A 15166-nucleotide genomic window follows, 5' to 3' on the forward strand; every position below is an offset into this window, starting at 1 on the left:
TCTGCTCTAAGAAACAGATTTCTATGGGATCTAGGCTTCCTATATGCTGCCTGTCCAAGTTACTGTTTATCACGTAAGGCAGTTAAAGATGAAACTTTATTTCTATATTTCAGACTAAAGATGAAACTAGGACACTATAAAATGATAAAACAGGGTGGGTTTTGTGCTTTTTAGTTGCTGTAATGTGTTTACTTTTCTAAGAATAAAGTTTTGAGCTGATCTGCAAAGAGTGCTTTTTGTGAAACTTAGGCAGTCGATTAGAGGCAGAGCTTCCAAAAACCAGTAACAGAAAAGGTTCTTCTTGCTCTGTGTGAGGAATGAAAACCACGATAAGCCCGACGCAGGGAGCGAGGCAAAGCACAGAGATGGCTTCGAGCCCACAGCCTCCACGTCCCAGAGCCGCAGGCAGGGACGCAGTCGGGCCGCGCTCGGCCCCTGTGAGCCGGTGACGACAGTCCCGCCGTGCCCCCGCGGGGCGCCGCCGGTGGGGGCCGGGGCAGGGCCGGCCGCGGCCGCCCCGCTTCCCGGCGCCTCGCCGCAGGCAGCCAGCCGTTGGCCCCGGGCCGCCAGCCGGCCGCAGCGGGGCCCGCCTCAGGACCCTTGGGGCGGCGTGTTGGGTGACGGCCCCGCGGCCTCACCGCCTCAGTTCCCACCGTAAGGAAAGCCCGCGTCCCCCCCTCGCCCGGAGCCGGCCGCGGCGCGGGCACGCCGCCAGCTGCGCCCAACCCTTCCCGGCGGTGCGGCCGCCCCTCCCGCACTCCCTCCCCGGCCGGGACGTCCCGGTCGCCTCCGGCCTCGCCCGGCGCGAACCCGCGCCGCGCTGCGCGCACGCGCCGCCTCGCAGCCGTTAGCGCTTTGTTTTCAAACCGGGGCTGGCGGCCGCGCCGGAACTACAGCCCCCAGGGTGCCCCTCGGCCGCCCGCCCGCCGGGCACGCGGGGGCCAGCCAGCGTGCGCCGCGTGCGGGGGTGGCCGCGGCGCTGCGTCAGGCCCCCCCCGCTCTAGAACGTTGCTGTGGTAGCGTCTGGGCGCCATGTTAGAAGGCCGGAGGGGAAGAGGAAAGTGAAGCGGCGGCGGCCGGGCCTAGCGAGTGGCTTTCTCCTCCCTCTGCGGCCTGACCCCGGCCCGTGCGATGGTCACAATTCCCGCTTCCTGGCGGGACGAGTGACCGGTCCGGAGGCGGCAGTGGTGGGGGAGGACGAAGAAGAAGAGGAGGAGGGAGAAGGGGACGACGCGGTGGTGGTGGCGGCGGCGGCGGCGGAGGAGGAGGAGGAGGGGCCGGAGAGACGATGCCGTTGTAAGTTGGAAAGCTCGCGGAGTGTCTGAAAGGCCTGTGTTTTGCCGGCCCTTACTCAGCGCTGTCCCCGTAGCGCCCCGTGCTCCCTGTCCGCTCGGGCCCTTCCTGCTGGCTCTCGCCCTTCCCCCTCTCGCTGTCCCCCCGCCGGTGCCGGGCTCTTCCGGTGCCGCAGTGTGCGGGGCTGTGGATCCGCTGCTCTCCGCCCAGACCGCGAGGAGCTGCTTGCTCGTGTAGCCGCCTCCCCGCCCCCCATCGCCGTGAGTCCCTAAGAGATGCTGATGTGGCTTTTACGTTGTTGTTGTTGTCGTCTTCTCCTTCGCGATTTCGCAGCGGCAAGTGCGAGGCACCGGGCGGCCACGAGGCGAACGCCTGCCGTGGCCCCCCTCGACCCACTGTTGAGAGGCCGCACGAAGTGGCACAGTGCCGCGCGTTTGTCCCTTTCTGGCCCCGGCCGCCAAAGATGAAGCTCTTTTTCTCTCAGGAGTCCGGGTAGTGCCTCTCCCCCAGAGGCCGCGCGAAGGGTTTTGCCTCGTTGCGGGGGCCGGAGGGACGCAGGCCCTGGTTCTAGCAGGAGACCCGAGCGGAGCCCGCGGTCCTTGCGAAATTCACTGGGGCCTCGGTGGCCCCGAGGTGCCGAGCCGCTGAGGGGAGCTGGCTGCCGGCCGTGCGGGCAGCGCCCCCTGACGGCAGTGGCGGGCGGCGGCCCCGCGCCCCCCCGCGCCATTCCGCTGCCGGGAAGCCGGGGGCTCTCACTGAAACAGCAGGCCTTGTGCTTTGGACCTGCCGCGCTGTAACCCTGCTGGTGGCCGTGAAGAACGAAGTGGGGCATAAATACATCCCAATTTCTTCGCCGTTTCCTTCACCCCACCCCCTGTTATTTTTTTGTTGTTGTTTTTGTTTCTTTTTTTTGTTTTCTTTCCCCTCGTTGACATTTTGACGGCTCCAGGTTGAGACGACAAAACTTCCTGCTCGTCAGTTCCGTAGCCCATATTGTTATTATATTATTGTCCTATATAAGTTCACGGAACCAGTGGATGAGTAGGTGTTCAAGTGGCTTTTAAGAATAAGGCATGTTTATATGCAGGCTTCTGTTTGTTTTTTGTTGCTTGGGGATTTTTTTTTGCCAATGAAGGAGAAATGTAAAGAATTCGATATTATTTATTATTGTTTCACTGTTATTATTTGAGGTTATTCACTGTTGTTTTAAACGTGTATACTTTATGTTAAGAATAACTATGCTTGCCTGTTGTGCTTGTTTTATTCAGTCTAAAATGTGGCTAAGTTAGTTGTGTGGTAGATAATACCAGGCAAACCTACCTGAAAGAGTTTATGGCAGGAAAAACACAGTGGGTGAGTGCAGAAAGGAAAATGGTTATGCCAGGCAGTTTTTAACGCTTGTATAGTGAGACTGCGATGTCTTTATAGTTAAGTTTTGCACATGTTCATTAAGGCAATGAAAAACTACCAGAAACCAGCTTTGAAGTTGGCTAGGCTTTTGGCCTCCAGAAAATGGGAGGGTGCGTATTCTGACTGCTTTTATTCTTAGTTTATTTTGTTGTGACTACATAAATTCCAAATGCTTAATAACAGCATTTGAAAGTTTGGGCTACTTCAGTGAGTTGTAGTAATAGTGATCTTCAACTTGGACAAGTTTGGAATGACTTGGTCGTTTTTCTTAATGTAGGTGTTTATGGTACTTGAACTAGAAACTCTTAAATAACATTGCATAGTTATATTTGCAGTAATGTATTGCTATTTTCAGTATAAATGTTACTGGCAACTTCACTAATACAGGAGGTTTATTTGGGAAAATCAAAGCTTTCTCAGATTCTGCATTTGTTCATTACTTGCGATTTTGGAATGATTGACTTTTAAGTCTTGACTAAATAATACAAAGTGAACATTTTAACGCTAGTAAGTTGCAATGCTTTTAATGTTAATTCTTGAGTTATGAAGTGATACCTATCTCTGACAAGTTTAGAGAAAAAGGCGAGCTTAGGAAGTTCCTTTTCTGTATAATGCTTTCCTGTATAATTATTTCCAGTTGATGCTTTCATACTTTTGAATGATAATATTTTTGAGTGAGACTAGAACAGCCCTATGTCACTGCCAGGTTTTCAAGATGACCAACAAAATAAACACACACACACACACGCACCCCCCCCTCCTTCCCTTTCAATACATCCTTTAAACTTCATTTTTTAGGGTGGTAGTTATAATTGACAGGCCTAGTCAGAGCTGATCTCCCATACAACCAGAGGTTGTCATTCTTTACTTGAAAAGCGTTAGTTCAGAGTTCTCAAGAGGTGTACAGCACTGTTGATTCTGCAGTATGGTACAAAACTATGAAAACAAGAAAATTATTTATATACAAACACAGCTGTTACAAGAGTAAACTGCTGTTCTGCTGATAGATGGCATTTGCAAAAGCCTTTTTAATATTGAAAAAACCCAGATTTTTTTTCCTGGAAACTTACATGACTTCTTGTTACGATTTTCATTAATGTGTTGTGTGAAGAGATAGCAGCCCTATAAGGGATATCTCTTTAATTTTCAATTATTCAGAACTGATTAGGTCAAAGATATTTCTGCCATTATGAAGCTACATTTTAGTGAACTGTTAGATGTGGAATGTTCCCGTGCCTTATCAGAAACATAAGAAGTCAGGGAGAAATGAAGCTCTTTAAGCTGTTCATATGTTTCAGTTAAGGCTAGATTTTACGTGGAAGGGCTACTGACTCGGTGAAGCAGCAGCTATGTTTATGTGAATTGATGATCTAGTCTTTTTGTGTAACCTGGGCCTTTCTGACCCTCCAAATAGAGAAACAGGACCATGAATTTGTTTCCTGTTAAGCTATAGATATTATTGCACTTCCAGCATCTTTGCTGAACTTCTGTGTCTGCTAAAATCATTGAAAAAGCCTTTTTATGTTTGTTTTTTAACCAGAAGTGGAGAAGTGCATTGAGTCATACATCTGAATACTTAAAAGTGCCATAATCACTGTAAGTTTTAACTATTGTTGGTATTGGTAACTTCCATATTAGAGTTTTGGAATGCCTTTTTTTTTTTTTTTTATCTTTATTGTAGACAGTCAAGCTTATTCCCACTTCTGAAGTAGGACTTTTTGTATGTTTTCTTTCACTGAACTTGGCTTTAGACATATGCAAAGTCATTGTTTTTTTGACTTTTAATTAGTGTCTGTCAACTTGTATGCCAGGTGATGTACAGCAGCATATTTAAAATGGCTTGTACTGTTTGGGAGTCGATAAATATGTTTTTGAACACGGAGTGCTCAGATTTTTATAAACTGTTATGGAAGGAATTAAATTTTTTCTGATCTTTTAAAGCACAGGACCTACTTCAGACGAACAGTTGCCTTAAAGTGATAGCTTTATTACTCAAGAAGAAATTAATATAAAAGTCTGTACTGAGGGTTACACTGTTAGATGCAGTACAGAAGAACTGGGTGGCAAGTATATGTAGTTTTGCAACAGCTTTCAGTCTTCTAATGCCATGCCAAAAAAGACTGAGCTTATACCCATTATCATGGAGTTGTACTGCACAGAACTTGGAAACCTAATTATTTTTGGGCTGAGCAGATCTCACCGCTGAGACAAATGCACCTCTTAGTGAAATGCTTCTTGGTATTCCTAGTTCTTGGTTTGATACTCCCTGATATCTTTTGATCCATCCTTACTGAATTACTTAAATTGCTGCATCTGGAGTTTTTTGTCTCTAGAATAGCTATAAACCTCATTTGTGGTTCAAGTGCTGCCTGCAGACTTCAGTAGAAATTTCTTTTGTTTGAACTTGAGAAACTTATGAGACTCTTGTTGGCAAGAATGTTGTGGATGGGTGTGCATTTGTGCCTTCACTATTCTTCCGTGCAAATGCAAGAGCCAGTGAGAACTCAGGATTGAGTCAAAGGTTAGCTGAGTGTGTATGAATGTTTTTCTTTTGCCATAGGTGAGTCTCTTTTTCCATAGGTCCATTGCCTGTCATTGCTCCAATACCCATGTTCATATCTCTTTTGGGAATCTTGAACATCTCATACTGACAGTTGAAAACTTAATTAATGGTCTAAATGATCCAGCAATTTTCTGCTAGACCTTAAAACTTTTGGTCAGGAAGGACAGCTGGATTGTCTTAACCATTTGAAACATACTGTCCCTGGTAAACGATATGCAGATTTCATTAAGGTTTCCTGCTTAGATTTCTGAAATTCAGTGTGGAATGATGGTGTTAGCATTAAGCCAGAAACTTTAATCTGAAATTGCCAGTCAGTCCTTGCTGGAGGAGGCTTTGAAACAAGCAAATGAGACTCTTCAAAACACTTCCTCTGAAATCTATCACAGTTGGAGCTTGAATTTTGAGTTTAACTCCAGTTGATCGACCAGATGATGTGATGACCATTATTGCTTCAAGTATCTGACTTGGGTGGCTAACAACAGTAAATAAGAAAGACTGAATATTACTGAGGTAATCAGTAGAGCCAAATGGAGAAGAGAGGATAGTCATTGAGATTCCTTAAGCTGTGTTTTTTGTCTTGGTATCTGGAGGTAAGACTGAATGAGCCAAAGGTCCTGACAGAAGTTTAAAGTTAACATTCAGTGGGTTGTTGGCACTGTTTTGGGACACTGTGCACAGCCCACGGTTTGCCTTACTTCACCATTGCTGGCCTTAGTGTGCACGCCTGTCTGGACAGACTTAATCCCCAGCTGAGGTTTAGTGATAGGTGAAAGGGCTTGTATGACTTGTAGCAAAAGCAAGGCAGGAAGGGATTTTTGCATGCACTGAACATGCATTTAGATGAGTTAGATCTTGGGTAGTTAAGGTCTTTTTCAGGGTGGATCGGAGACAAGTTTCAAATTTATGTGGGAATCAGAACTGTTGCCATTTGTTAAATACTATGGCATGTGTTTTAAAGATTTCAATTGTTCATATTATCTTTCATTTCTGTGAAGCATCCCAGATTTCTGGAGTATGATGTTTAGATAATGTGGTGCTGATTGCAGCTGTATTTTGTTTGTTGATAAGAATTCTAAAACCTTAACATGATAAAAACATTACTAGTAGAACTGAGGTAGAATACTGGGAGTGAAGAGGAAGAAGTGCTTAGAACCTCAGGGCTGGCTAAAATGTTACATGTAAATGCAACATTAAAGCTGGAAAAATGAGCATGTAATGTTAAGGTTTTTCTCAGTGATAACTTTTCATTTAAAAAGCAGCTGGCAAATGCTTTACTTGAAGTTTCTTGGCTTTGTGGTAGGTAGAGGGGTGGGGAGAGGATACACCTTTACTTGTTTGTTTTTATAGTAACTTTGGTGACTTGCCCTTATTTAAATGAATGAACATGGGTAGCCTAGCACTAGTTAGTTTATTGCATCCTTGAATGGATTTAACTTTCTTCCCAAATGTCATTTTTTCTGCCACTTTACAAAGGCAGTTTTATGATATCTGTTGATATGCTACAAAAACTTTAGAATAGCAGGTGTAAACAGTTGAGCTTCATTTTAAATGGTTTTAACTGGAAATAACCTATAGTCTCTTCAACACTAATACGTGTTAAAATGTAAGCTTCATTGTATCTTTTGGGGTTGTAAAATCTAGAAGGCAGCTGTGCTTAGAATCATTAGGTACCATCCCAGTGAAAGTGTTGTTAACTCCTCAACCTTCAAACACAGGCACAACACAAATGTGGTAAGGTCCTGTGCTGTTTTCATTCTTATAAAATACATGAATATTCAAGCAGTAGCTGTAACAATTCCTAAAGGTGTATATTAGGTGATTGATTCAATAGATTCTTTAAAGCTGTTGTTTTAGTGAACAATTTCAGAGCTTATTTTGTGCCCTGTGACCATGCTCTGATGGTCCTGCAGGGGCTGAAGTCATGTCAATGTGGTGTTCTGTGAAGACAGACCTGCACGGGGCACTGGCAGGATTATGCTGTAAACCAGATATGGGAAGTGATCAGACATTTGGTTGTCTTTTATGTGTTATAATTTTGGGAGCAAGGTGAAGGATTATTTTTAATGTACTAGTTCTCAGATTGGTGAAGCGTGGCCCTTATACAAGCAGGTAGAAGACGGGGGGTTCCATCAGCGTTACTGGCTTGGGAGTCTGCTTCACAGAATCTGGGCCTGAGTGACATTGAGTGGTGGGTTGTTTTTTTTTTGAAACCTAGTAAGTGTCTGACAGGCTGTGTTTTGCCTGTCCTGTCAATGAAGTCTTAATAACTGTTGAATAAAGTTTCTATTTCTGGATGGGTGGAAATTACGATCAGGACATTTAAGTTACACAAAACTAAAATATTGACTGCTTTATATTACTGCTTTAAAAACCTGTAAAAATGAACTGTAAAATCTTAAATTAAAAAGCAAATTATTTTTTTCAAATTAATAGTTGGTAAAAAGGGAGAAATTGTAGTTCAAATTTAACTACTTGCTTTGTGGTATAAGTAAAAATGTTCATAATATACAAAGGATGTTTATGTATTGAGACCTTTTGTTTTCTGACTGCTTTGCATTGTGACTGAACTGTTGATTTCAAACATTCAAAAATTATGGTACTTAAAATAGTTCTAAAATGGGTTTAACTTGTGGAAAAATACTAAGTTTTGTTGATTCCCATCAATTTTAAGTTAAGATGTTCTTTTTAACACTTAGTCTTGATGGAAATGAAGAATGAAACCCTGAGATGATGACAACAGTATGTAAATACAAATGAAATTGTTCTGTAGCTTTCCCACCCAGAATACGTAGTTAGCCTGAAAAATTGTTTCTTGTTTTGTATTACAGAAATAGTATATAACATGTCTAAACATGAAGCAATATACAGGGGAATGTTGTACACTTTTTTTTTCACAGAGGATTCTCTTTTCTTTAGACTTTATCTCTCTGAAAGTTGAAGGAGACCAAACTGACGATAAAACTTTTGCCCAAGTAGAGTGAATAAGTGAATTTCGGGGGGGCAGGAGGGGAAGCTAATGCATAATCTGAATTAAAAATATTAGTTATACATTTCGTATTAAGCAAAACATTATTTTATACCTTTGAAAGGGAGTAATCTTATATAGTATGAGTATAAATTAAGTAATGCAGATGTAACGCTTCTACATAATTGCTTTAATTGTTGTTAAGGCTTTTTGAACATCTGTTGATGCAATAGCTAAATTTTCTGAAACGTGTATTTTGATGAGAGATCATAATGTTTCTGTTAGATCTCTGAAGGGTTGACTAAGTTGCAAGTTGGTTTCAGAAAAGCTTTTCAGTATGCTTAAAAACAATGATTTGTCACTTAGAAAAATCAAAGGTGGTGGAGTAATGCTTATGGCTTAGAGGAAAGTTACCTATGTGTCAATGTAAAACTAGTATTTAATGCTGCAAGTAACACTTAGATCTTTTTAAATACAGATTTAAGTAGTGTATTGTTTTTTAAACTTGTGATAATGTTCAAGATTTAAGTGTTTTTAAGTTTAGAATTTGGCTATCTTAAATCTTTAGTATATAATTCTACAATACTGAATATATTTAAGATTTTTTTTTAATGGCTGCCTGTTGATAGCATCAGTTCAAAGAAGTTTTAACTATGTGGTATAGCATGCAGTAATCACTGAATCCAAACAGCTGTATGTTATGCAGGACCAAGTTTAGTTTTGAAACACTTCGAATTACTAGCCTTAAAGCTCAAACTGTTCTGAAAGTAAGGCTGTGTTTAAATGAGAATGTCACAATCAAATATATGCCTGTTATGAAAAACTGCATAGGTGCTTTTCATCCAGAATGCTCATCTAGGAAAGCTGTTAGTTTTCACAACGTAATGATAACTTTGCTGTTGTGTTTCTGCTGAAGTTCTTTTGTATGGTCTCTTCTCCCTTCTTGCAACATTTAAATATGGGGGATTGACTTTAAGAATATCATCCTTGTACTTGAGGTTTTGCTCCATACCTGTCTGTGTATCTTGAAAAGTGCAAGGCAAGGATGCGATGAGGGCTTGGAATGGAGCAGTTTACTAATGAACTAGGCCCTTGTACATTTAACCCACTGTGGTAGGTTAGGTTTACTTTAGGCTTGCTTCCCTATTTAGAGAAATACTTAAAAGTAAAATGTCATGTTAAGGAAACACGGGTCTGGAGAGATTACTGCTTACATCCTTGGTACTTGTGCTAGGCAGAGTCTAGCACAAACCTGGTATTCTCCCCGCTCATGCAGCAAGATGACATGTAATATTGCCAACATAGACTGAGCTGGCACTGTTCATCTAACCGTCCTGTTATGCTAGCCAGCACAGAAATCAGCTTAAAAGTAACTGTTATGCTGCTGATGGGCTCAAAATATACTAAAGCCTCCTTACTTATGTGAGCATTTTGAGTGTGTGAAGTCAGCTGATGTAAAAGGTCGTGCATCATAGCAACTTGTAACCCTGCAAGGTAATTCTGTTGTTGTCCTTAATACAGATTGATCTGGGATGTAAAGTGCTAACAGGAGGCTTAACTTTTCATTTTCTTGATACATCTCTCTTGTCTGCTACTCTGATGAGAAAAAGTATTTTAGTATTTTTTGTGTTGTTTCTGTCAGTAACTTTATCTAATTGCCTTTATTAGTCCCGTTACAACCCAGGGATCACAAACACAGCAACTACAGAAGCATTATGGCATTACCTCACCTATCAGTTTAGCTGCCCCCAAGGAGTCTGACTGCATGCTTACCCAGAAATTAATTGAAACCCTAAAACCTTACGGTGTATTTGAAGAGGAAGAAGAACTGCAACGCAGGTGAGTAAACACTCCAGCAGTGGTTTTCTCCTGTTTTGAGGTTCATGTAGTTGACTATTGAACCCCAAGCATGTTTATGTTCTTTCAGATGCTTTCTTAAAAGCCTAGTGGAATATTAAGCTTGATTTTTCTCACCTTAAGAGAAATACCTCAGAACACATAAAGGAATAAAAATTATCTTTAAATTTTGATGGCAGGCTTACATATCTTTTTTTCCCCTTCATAACTGTTTTGTTGTAGTGGCCTATACTTTTTTTTATTAAGCTTTCTATAGAGTTTTTTTCTCACTGTTTTTAGGTTCATGTGTTTTATGAATTGAGGCTGTATTTTGGATGAGTAGAATTCATATACCTGAAATATATACAGGGCTGGCTTGCTTGCATTTTTTCTGTGCTTAAATCACTTGAATTAATGGAGAAAAATAGTGGGAGTGTTGTAAGAGTGGCTTTATTTCAGTGTGTATATATATAACGAAATCTGTAATTAGATCGGCAATGTTACTGTAGCTGACTTACTGTGTAATCATGTTCAGGGTCTTAAAAAATACTAGTTTGATCTGAGTTCATGACCTGTGATTCTGCTGTTTTATCAATAGGATTCTAATATTGGGAAAACTAAATAACCTGGTAAAGGAGTGGATACGGGAAATCAGTGAAAGCAAGGTATGGTTATATTTTACATGGAACTGATCATACTAAGACTTCTGTAGGAAGAAAATTCCAAAATATACTCCCAGTCTAAACAGGGTGAATCTTTAATTTGGGGATCAAATTTGAAAAAACAAACTACCTTTGTATAGCTGCTTTTGTTTCCAGGCAGCATTACCACTTAAAGTAAAACTGTGTCAAAGAAGGAAACTCATAAATAATGGAAAAAGTAATGGTAGTAATATTAATTTTCAATTGTTCCTGTTTTTCCCTAGGTAGAAATACAGCTTGACTTCTTGTCAAAATACATTTGTATAGTACTATGTTAACTATATACTTATGTCGTTTAGCTTTTTGAAGCGGTGCTAGATCTTAAAATGGACTTTTTGTAGCTTTATGATCTGTGGCCTTTTTCTCTCTGATGTTACTTTTGTAGACTCGTAATAATAATAGTAGTGTTTTTGCCAGGTTGTAGTCCTCCCCACCCCTACACACACCTTTTTTTGAATGATTATAGACTTGTATAAATGTAAAGCTATAAGTGGTTTTTTTTAGGGGTAAATCCCTGAATTTTTTTTTTTTAAGCTGTTTTGCTTGGAGTATGTTTAGGATTGTATTTCTTCTGTACACTTCTCTTTTGAAATGGGAATTTATATGTGACCAAGATTATATGCAGGGGTGACCCTACTGTCATTTGAATATTTATATTTGAAAACAGAATAGTAATGGTATCTTGACTGGTGTAAGAGTGGAAACTGCTTAAGTTAATTCAATATACATATAATTAATTTTCAATTTGTTTTTATCTTTTGTTGTGTAACCATGAATGTAGGGCTTCAGGTTTTAACATTGCATCCCATTATGAAAGGGAACTGTCTTTGCCCATGGTACTTGGATTCAAGAGTTTTTTGAAAGTACAAGTCTAGGAACTTTGACAGATGTTCCTCAACAGTTTTGACATAAAAGAAATACCTCTCCCAAACCCAGTCTTTTATTTAAATAATGTAGTATGGGTGTCTCTGTAAGTAACTTAATAAACACTGATAAACACTGTAAATAGTATTATTCTGTGGTTCTAAATTGGATTCCATCATCGATTTCTAAGTCAGTCTGATAAAGCAACACATTTTTAATGTCTGTAATATTTTAAAGCTGTTGCACCAGAAGTGTAGAACTGCTGGAACAATTACCAGGTTTGAGGCAGTAATGTATAATGTAGTTGAAATGTTGCAAATAGTTCTCAAGTGGCAAACGTACCTCTGTTTTCTGTAAATACTAAGATTATTATTTCAGTAGTAACTACATCTTAAACAACAACAATTTTGTGGAATACTTTTCCGTTTGTTTTAAAATAAATTTTGTGCTGTTATAACTTTGAAAAGTAAAATAACCAATTTTATTTGCTCCATTTAGAATCTTCCACAGTCTGTAATAGAAAATGTTGGAGGAAAAATTTTTACATTTGGATCCTATAGATTAGGGGTTCATACAAAAGGTAACACTTTTATTATAAAACTCATGTGTTTGAGCTAGTGATGTATCTGTAAATGTCACACTTAAATAACAAAACATTCCTGACTTTTGAGGTGATGTTAGGATTTTATGTGTTTGATTTTGGGGTTGGTTTTGTTTTTTGTTTGGGTATTGTGGTTTATTTAATTATTTTTTTTCTTAGTTGTTTTGGTTGGCCATCTCCAGTCTTCATTATAAATAAGAAATATGTTCCTATATTACGTTTTTGTCATGGGTTGGGAAACAAACAAAAAAGTTGTAAAATACTGAAAAATAGAGAAAGTTGTATACTTGGATTCTCATGGTTTGTTCTTTGAATATTACTACAAGTCTTCCACAATTGAAAGAAGGATGTATGTATTCAGTATGCTTAATGGCCATTAACGTTTTTTTTTGTATTTGGCTTGACTTAGTATTCCCAAAGAAAAGTCATTCTATGGGAAGAGAAATTAAATTTTCCTGTTCGGTTTCAAAAAAAATTCTAGCTATTGCTGGCATTTCATGCTTGTGAAGTGTAACTTGTGTTAATAAACAATTTCAGGTGCTGATATTGATGCCCTCTGTGTTGCACCAAGACATGTGGAAAGAAGTGATTTTTTCACATCATTCTATGAAAAACTGAAACAACAAGAAGAAGTCAAAGATCTGAGGGTATGTGAACTACCTGATACAGCTAGCTGAACTGATGATGCTGAAAAATCAATAGGGAAAGATGATGCATCAAACGAATATAATTTTACTGTTAAAGCTTGCAGTGGATTTTCAGTTAACCTGCAGCAAAACCTATCACCATAAGTGAAATAAATAGGGATTCTTCCAAGTTTTCACTGTTTCCTCTTGAGACAGTAGTTTAAGCACCTGGATGGCAGAATGATCTCCTAGCATGTATGTTAGTATTGCAAAATTTCTGCTTGCTGTCTAGCAGCAGGCAGATGCAAATGTGGTTAGCTTGAAAAAGATCAGGACTGAACTTATGTGTTCTTAATGAAGACTTTAAAGCATACTGTTATGTTGCTATTTTTATAATTTCATGTTTATAGAAACAGTTAGTGGTTGATATTAACTAAACTTTGTATATTGGCTGTCAACTGTGCGTTTTCAATGGAAGTTGTTTTTAGTATGTCTCAGTGTTAGATGCTTGTGCAAGATTTTTAGTATGTTGACATGAAGATTTCCCTTGTAGGAATGGAAGACACACTGGTATACAGTATTTTGTTTCTATTTTTTTATACCTGAATGATATCATACCTAAATGACAAGCCCACTAGGTCAGCTGCTGGGAGCTTTAATCTTCTCGCTGTTGGCTCAGAGTAAATTTTTTCTGCTGCAAGTCTTTTTTAGATTAAGATAGTTGGCTGGCAAAACTTAAACTTTGTTTAGTTTAGTCCTGCTCCCATAAAAAAAATACAACTGCAACTCTTCCACTCTGTGCATCCTTGTAGTTGGTAACTACCAGTGTAGTGCAAACATCTGGTGGTAATACTGTATGTACTGAAACAACTGTTTTGAATGCTTTATTATCTGAACACTTCTAGTAATGTTTATATCCACATGCTATAATTGTGAGCATTCTGATTTTCAGATTTCCAGTTAACTTTGATGTAAACTGTAGCTAACTCAAGCTAATGTAGTTCATTTAGCAGCAAGGTAGATAAATGTACGCTGTTTGGTTGTAGCTCTGCAGTGGTGCAAATAACCTTTAGATCAGGGTGTCATAACACTTCATTCCAGCTAGATCTAAGGAAATTTGTACTTCTCCCGTGTTTAGGGAACCTAGGTTGGCTCTAGTGAGTGACTCTGAGAGATTTGTGAGCTTCTGATTTTGCTTAGGATCCATCCTACCAACCCGTAACATTAAGGTAACCTTAACTAAGGTTAAGTGCACGAAGTAGTGGTGTTGTCTCCTCCTCTTAAGAACTAGAATATTCTTAGAACAGTGTTTGGCTTGTGGCAGTTCCTGTTTCTTATTGAGAGGTATGCAGTCGTCTCTGCTTCTGTGAAAGAAGTGCTCTGCAAATCTGCATTTAGTTCAGATGCCAGTTCAGGAAGGTGGTATTCCTAGCTGATTGCATAGTAGACATCAAGTTTTGTGGTTTTGTTGTGGATGTTGTTTGTCAAAGTACCTTAATAATAACCACATTTAGAAAAGATGCTTGAGCTCTGGAGACTGGTGACTTGCAACTGGTTTAGGTGAAGTCAGACTGCATAGGTGCACAGTTGTCATATTGTAATTTCTCATAAAAATACTCACTGCAGAAACAATAGAAGAGACCTCCTGGAGTAAGAATACCCATAGGCTGACCTTAAAATACTGAGATGCTGTGAGGAGTAAAAGATGCTGGGTCATGTTCTGCTTGTATTGAGAGAAAGAGTTGGACATGGAGGTAATATCAGAGCTGGTTGGTATGCGTTTGGGTTCTAGTTAACATCTAGACAGCTCTAGCACTTGGTGGATCAGTGCTTACTGCATAAATTCTCAATGGTGGAGAAAGACATCACTGACAAAAATCGAACTGAAAACAGAAAATCATCTCTGCATAAATAGCGTTTCATCATGATTGTTTAGACCTGCTAGCTATTGCTTGTAAATGTTCTTCTCTATACTGAAAAATTATTATTTTTTTTTCCCTCAGGCTGTTGAAGAAGCTTTTGTCCCTGTTATTAAACTTTGTTTTGATGGAATAGAGGTAAAGATCACATTTTATTTTGTTTTGGTAGAACATGATTAAAACAGTTTTCAAGATCTCCATATCTTTTGTAGTATCTATTAACATGAATGCTATTAAAGTGACTCCTAAGTTCACACCCAAGTCTTTGAGAACAGTCCTCAGTTGTGTAATTTAAAGTAGGCCTTTAAGACTGAACCACGTCTTTCTTGATGTACTTAAAAGCTGTGTGTAGAATACCTTCCTGTTTTTCTTTAGGCGCTGCTACCCA

The 15166-nt window shown here is 39.9% G+C and overlaps 1 protein-coding gene across 4 annotated transcripts in view; it reads left to right on the top strand.

Annotated features, from left to right (window-relative positions):
• Positions 1-968: 968 nt before the first annotated feature.
• The window catches only part of PAPOLA (poly(A) polymerase alpha), a 44678-nt gene continuing 30480 nt past the window's right edge, over positions 969-15166 (top strand). For 2 of the 4 annotated variants that reach the window (XM_055794447.1, XM_027777069.2), the window contains exons 1-6: positions 969-1296; positions 9900-10070; positions 10666-10732; positions 12131-12212; positions 12771-12880; positions 14863-14916. In XM_055794447.1, coding sequence (XP_055650422.1) covers positions 1289-1296; positions 9900-10070; positions 10666-10732; positions 12131-12212; positions 12771-12880; positions 14863-14916 — 492 coding nt within the window. In that variant the 5' untranslated portion in view covers positions 969-1288. The remainder of the gene's footprint in view (positions 1297-9899; positions 10071-10665; positions 10733-12130; positions 12213-12770; positions 12881-14862; positions 14917-15166) is intronic. The other 2 variants (XM_055794453.1, XM_055794438.1) reach the window with 2 other exon arrangements.

This window comes from Falco peregrinus, chromosome 1, assembly GCF_023634155.1.
Source record: "Falco peregrinus isolate bFalPer1 chromosome 1, bFalPer1.pri, whole genome shotgun sequence".
Classification (NCBI taxonomy): domain Eukaryota; kingdom Metazoa; phylum Chordata; class Aves; order Falconiformes; family Falconidae; genus Falco; species Falco peregrinus.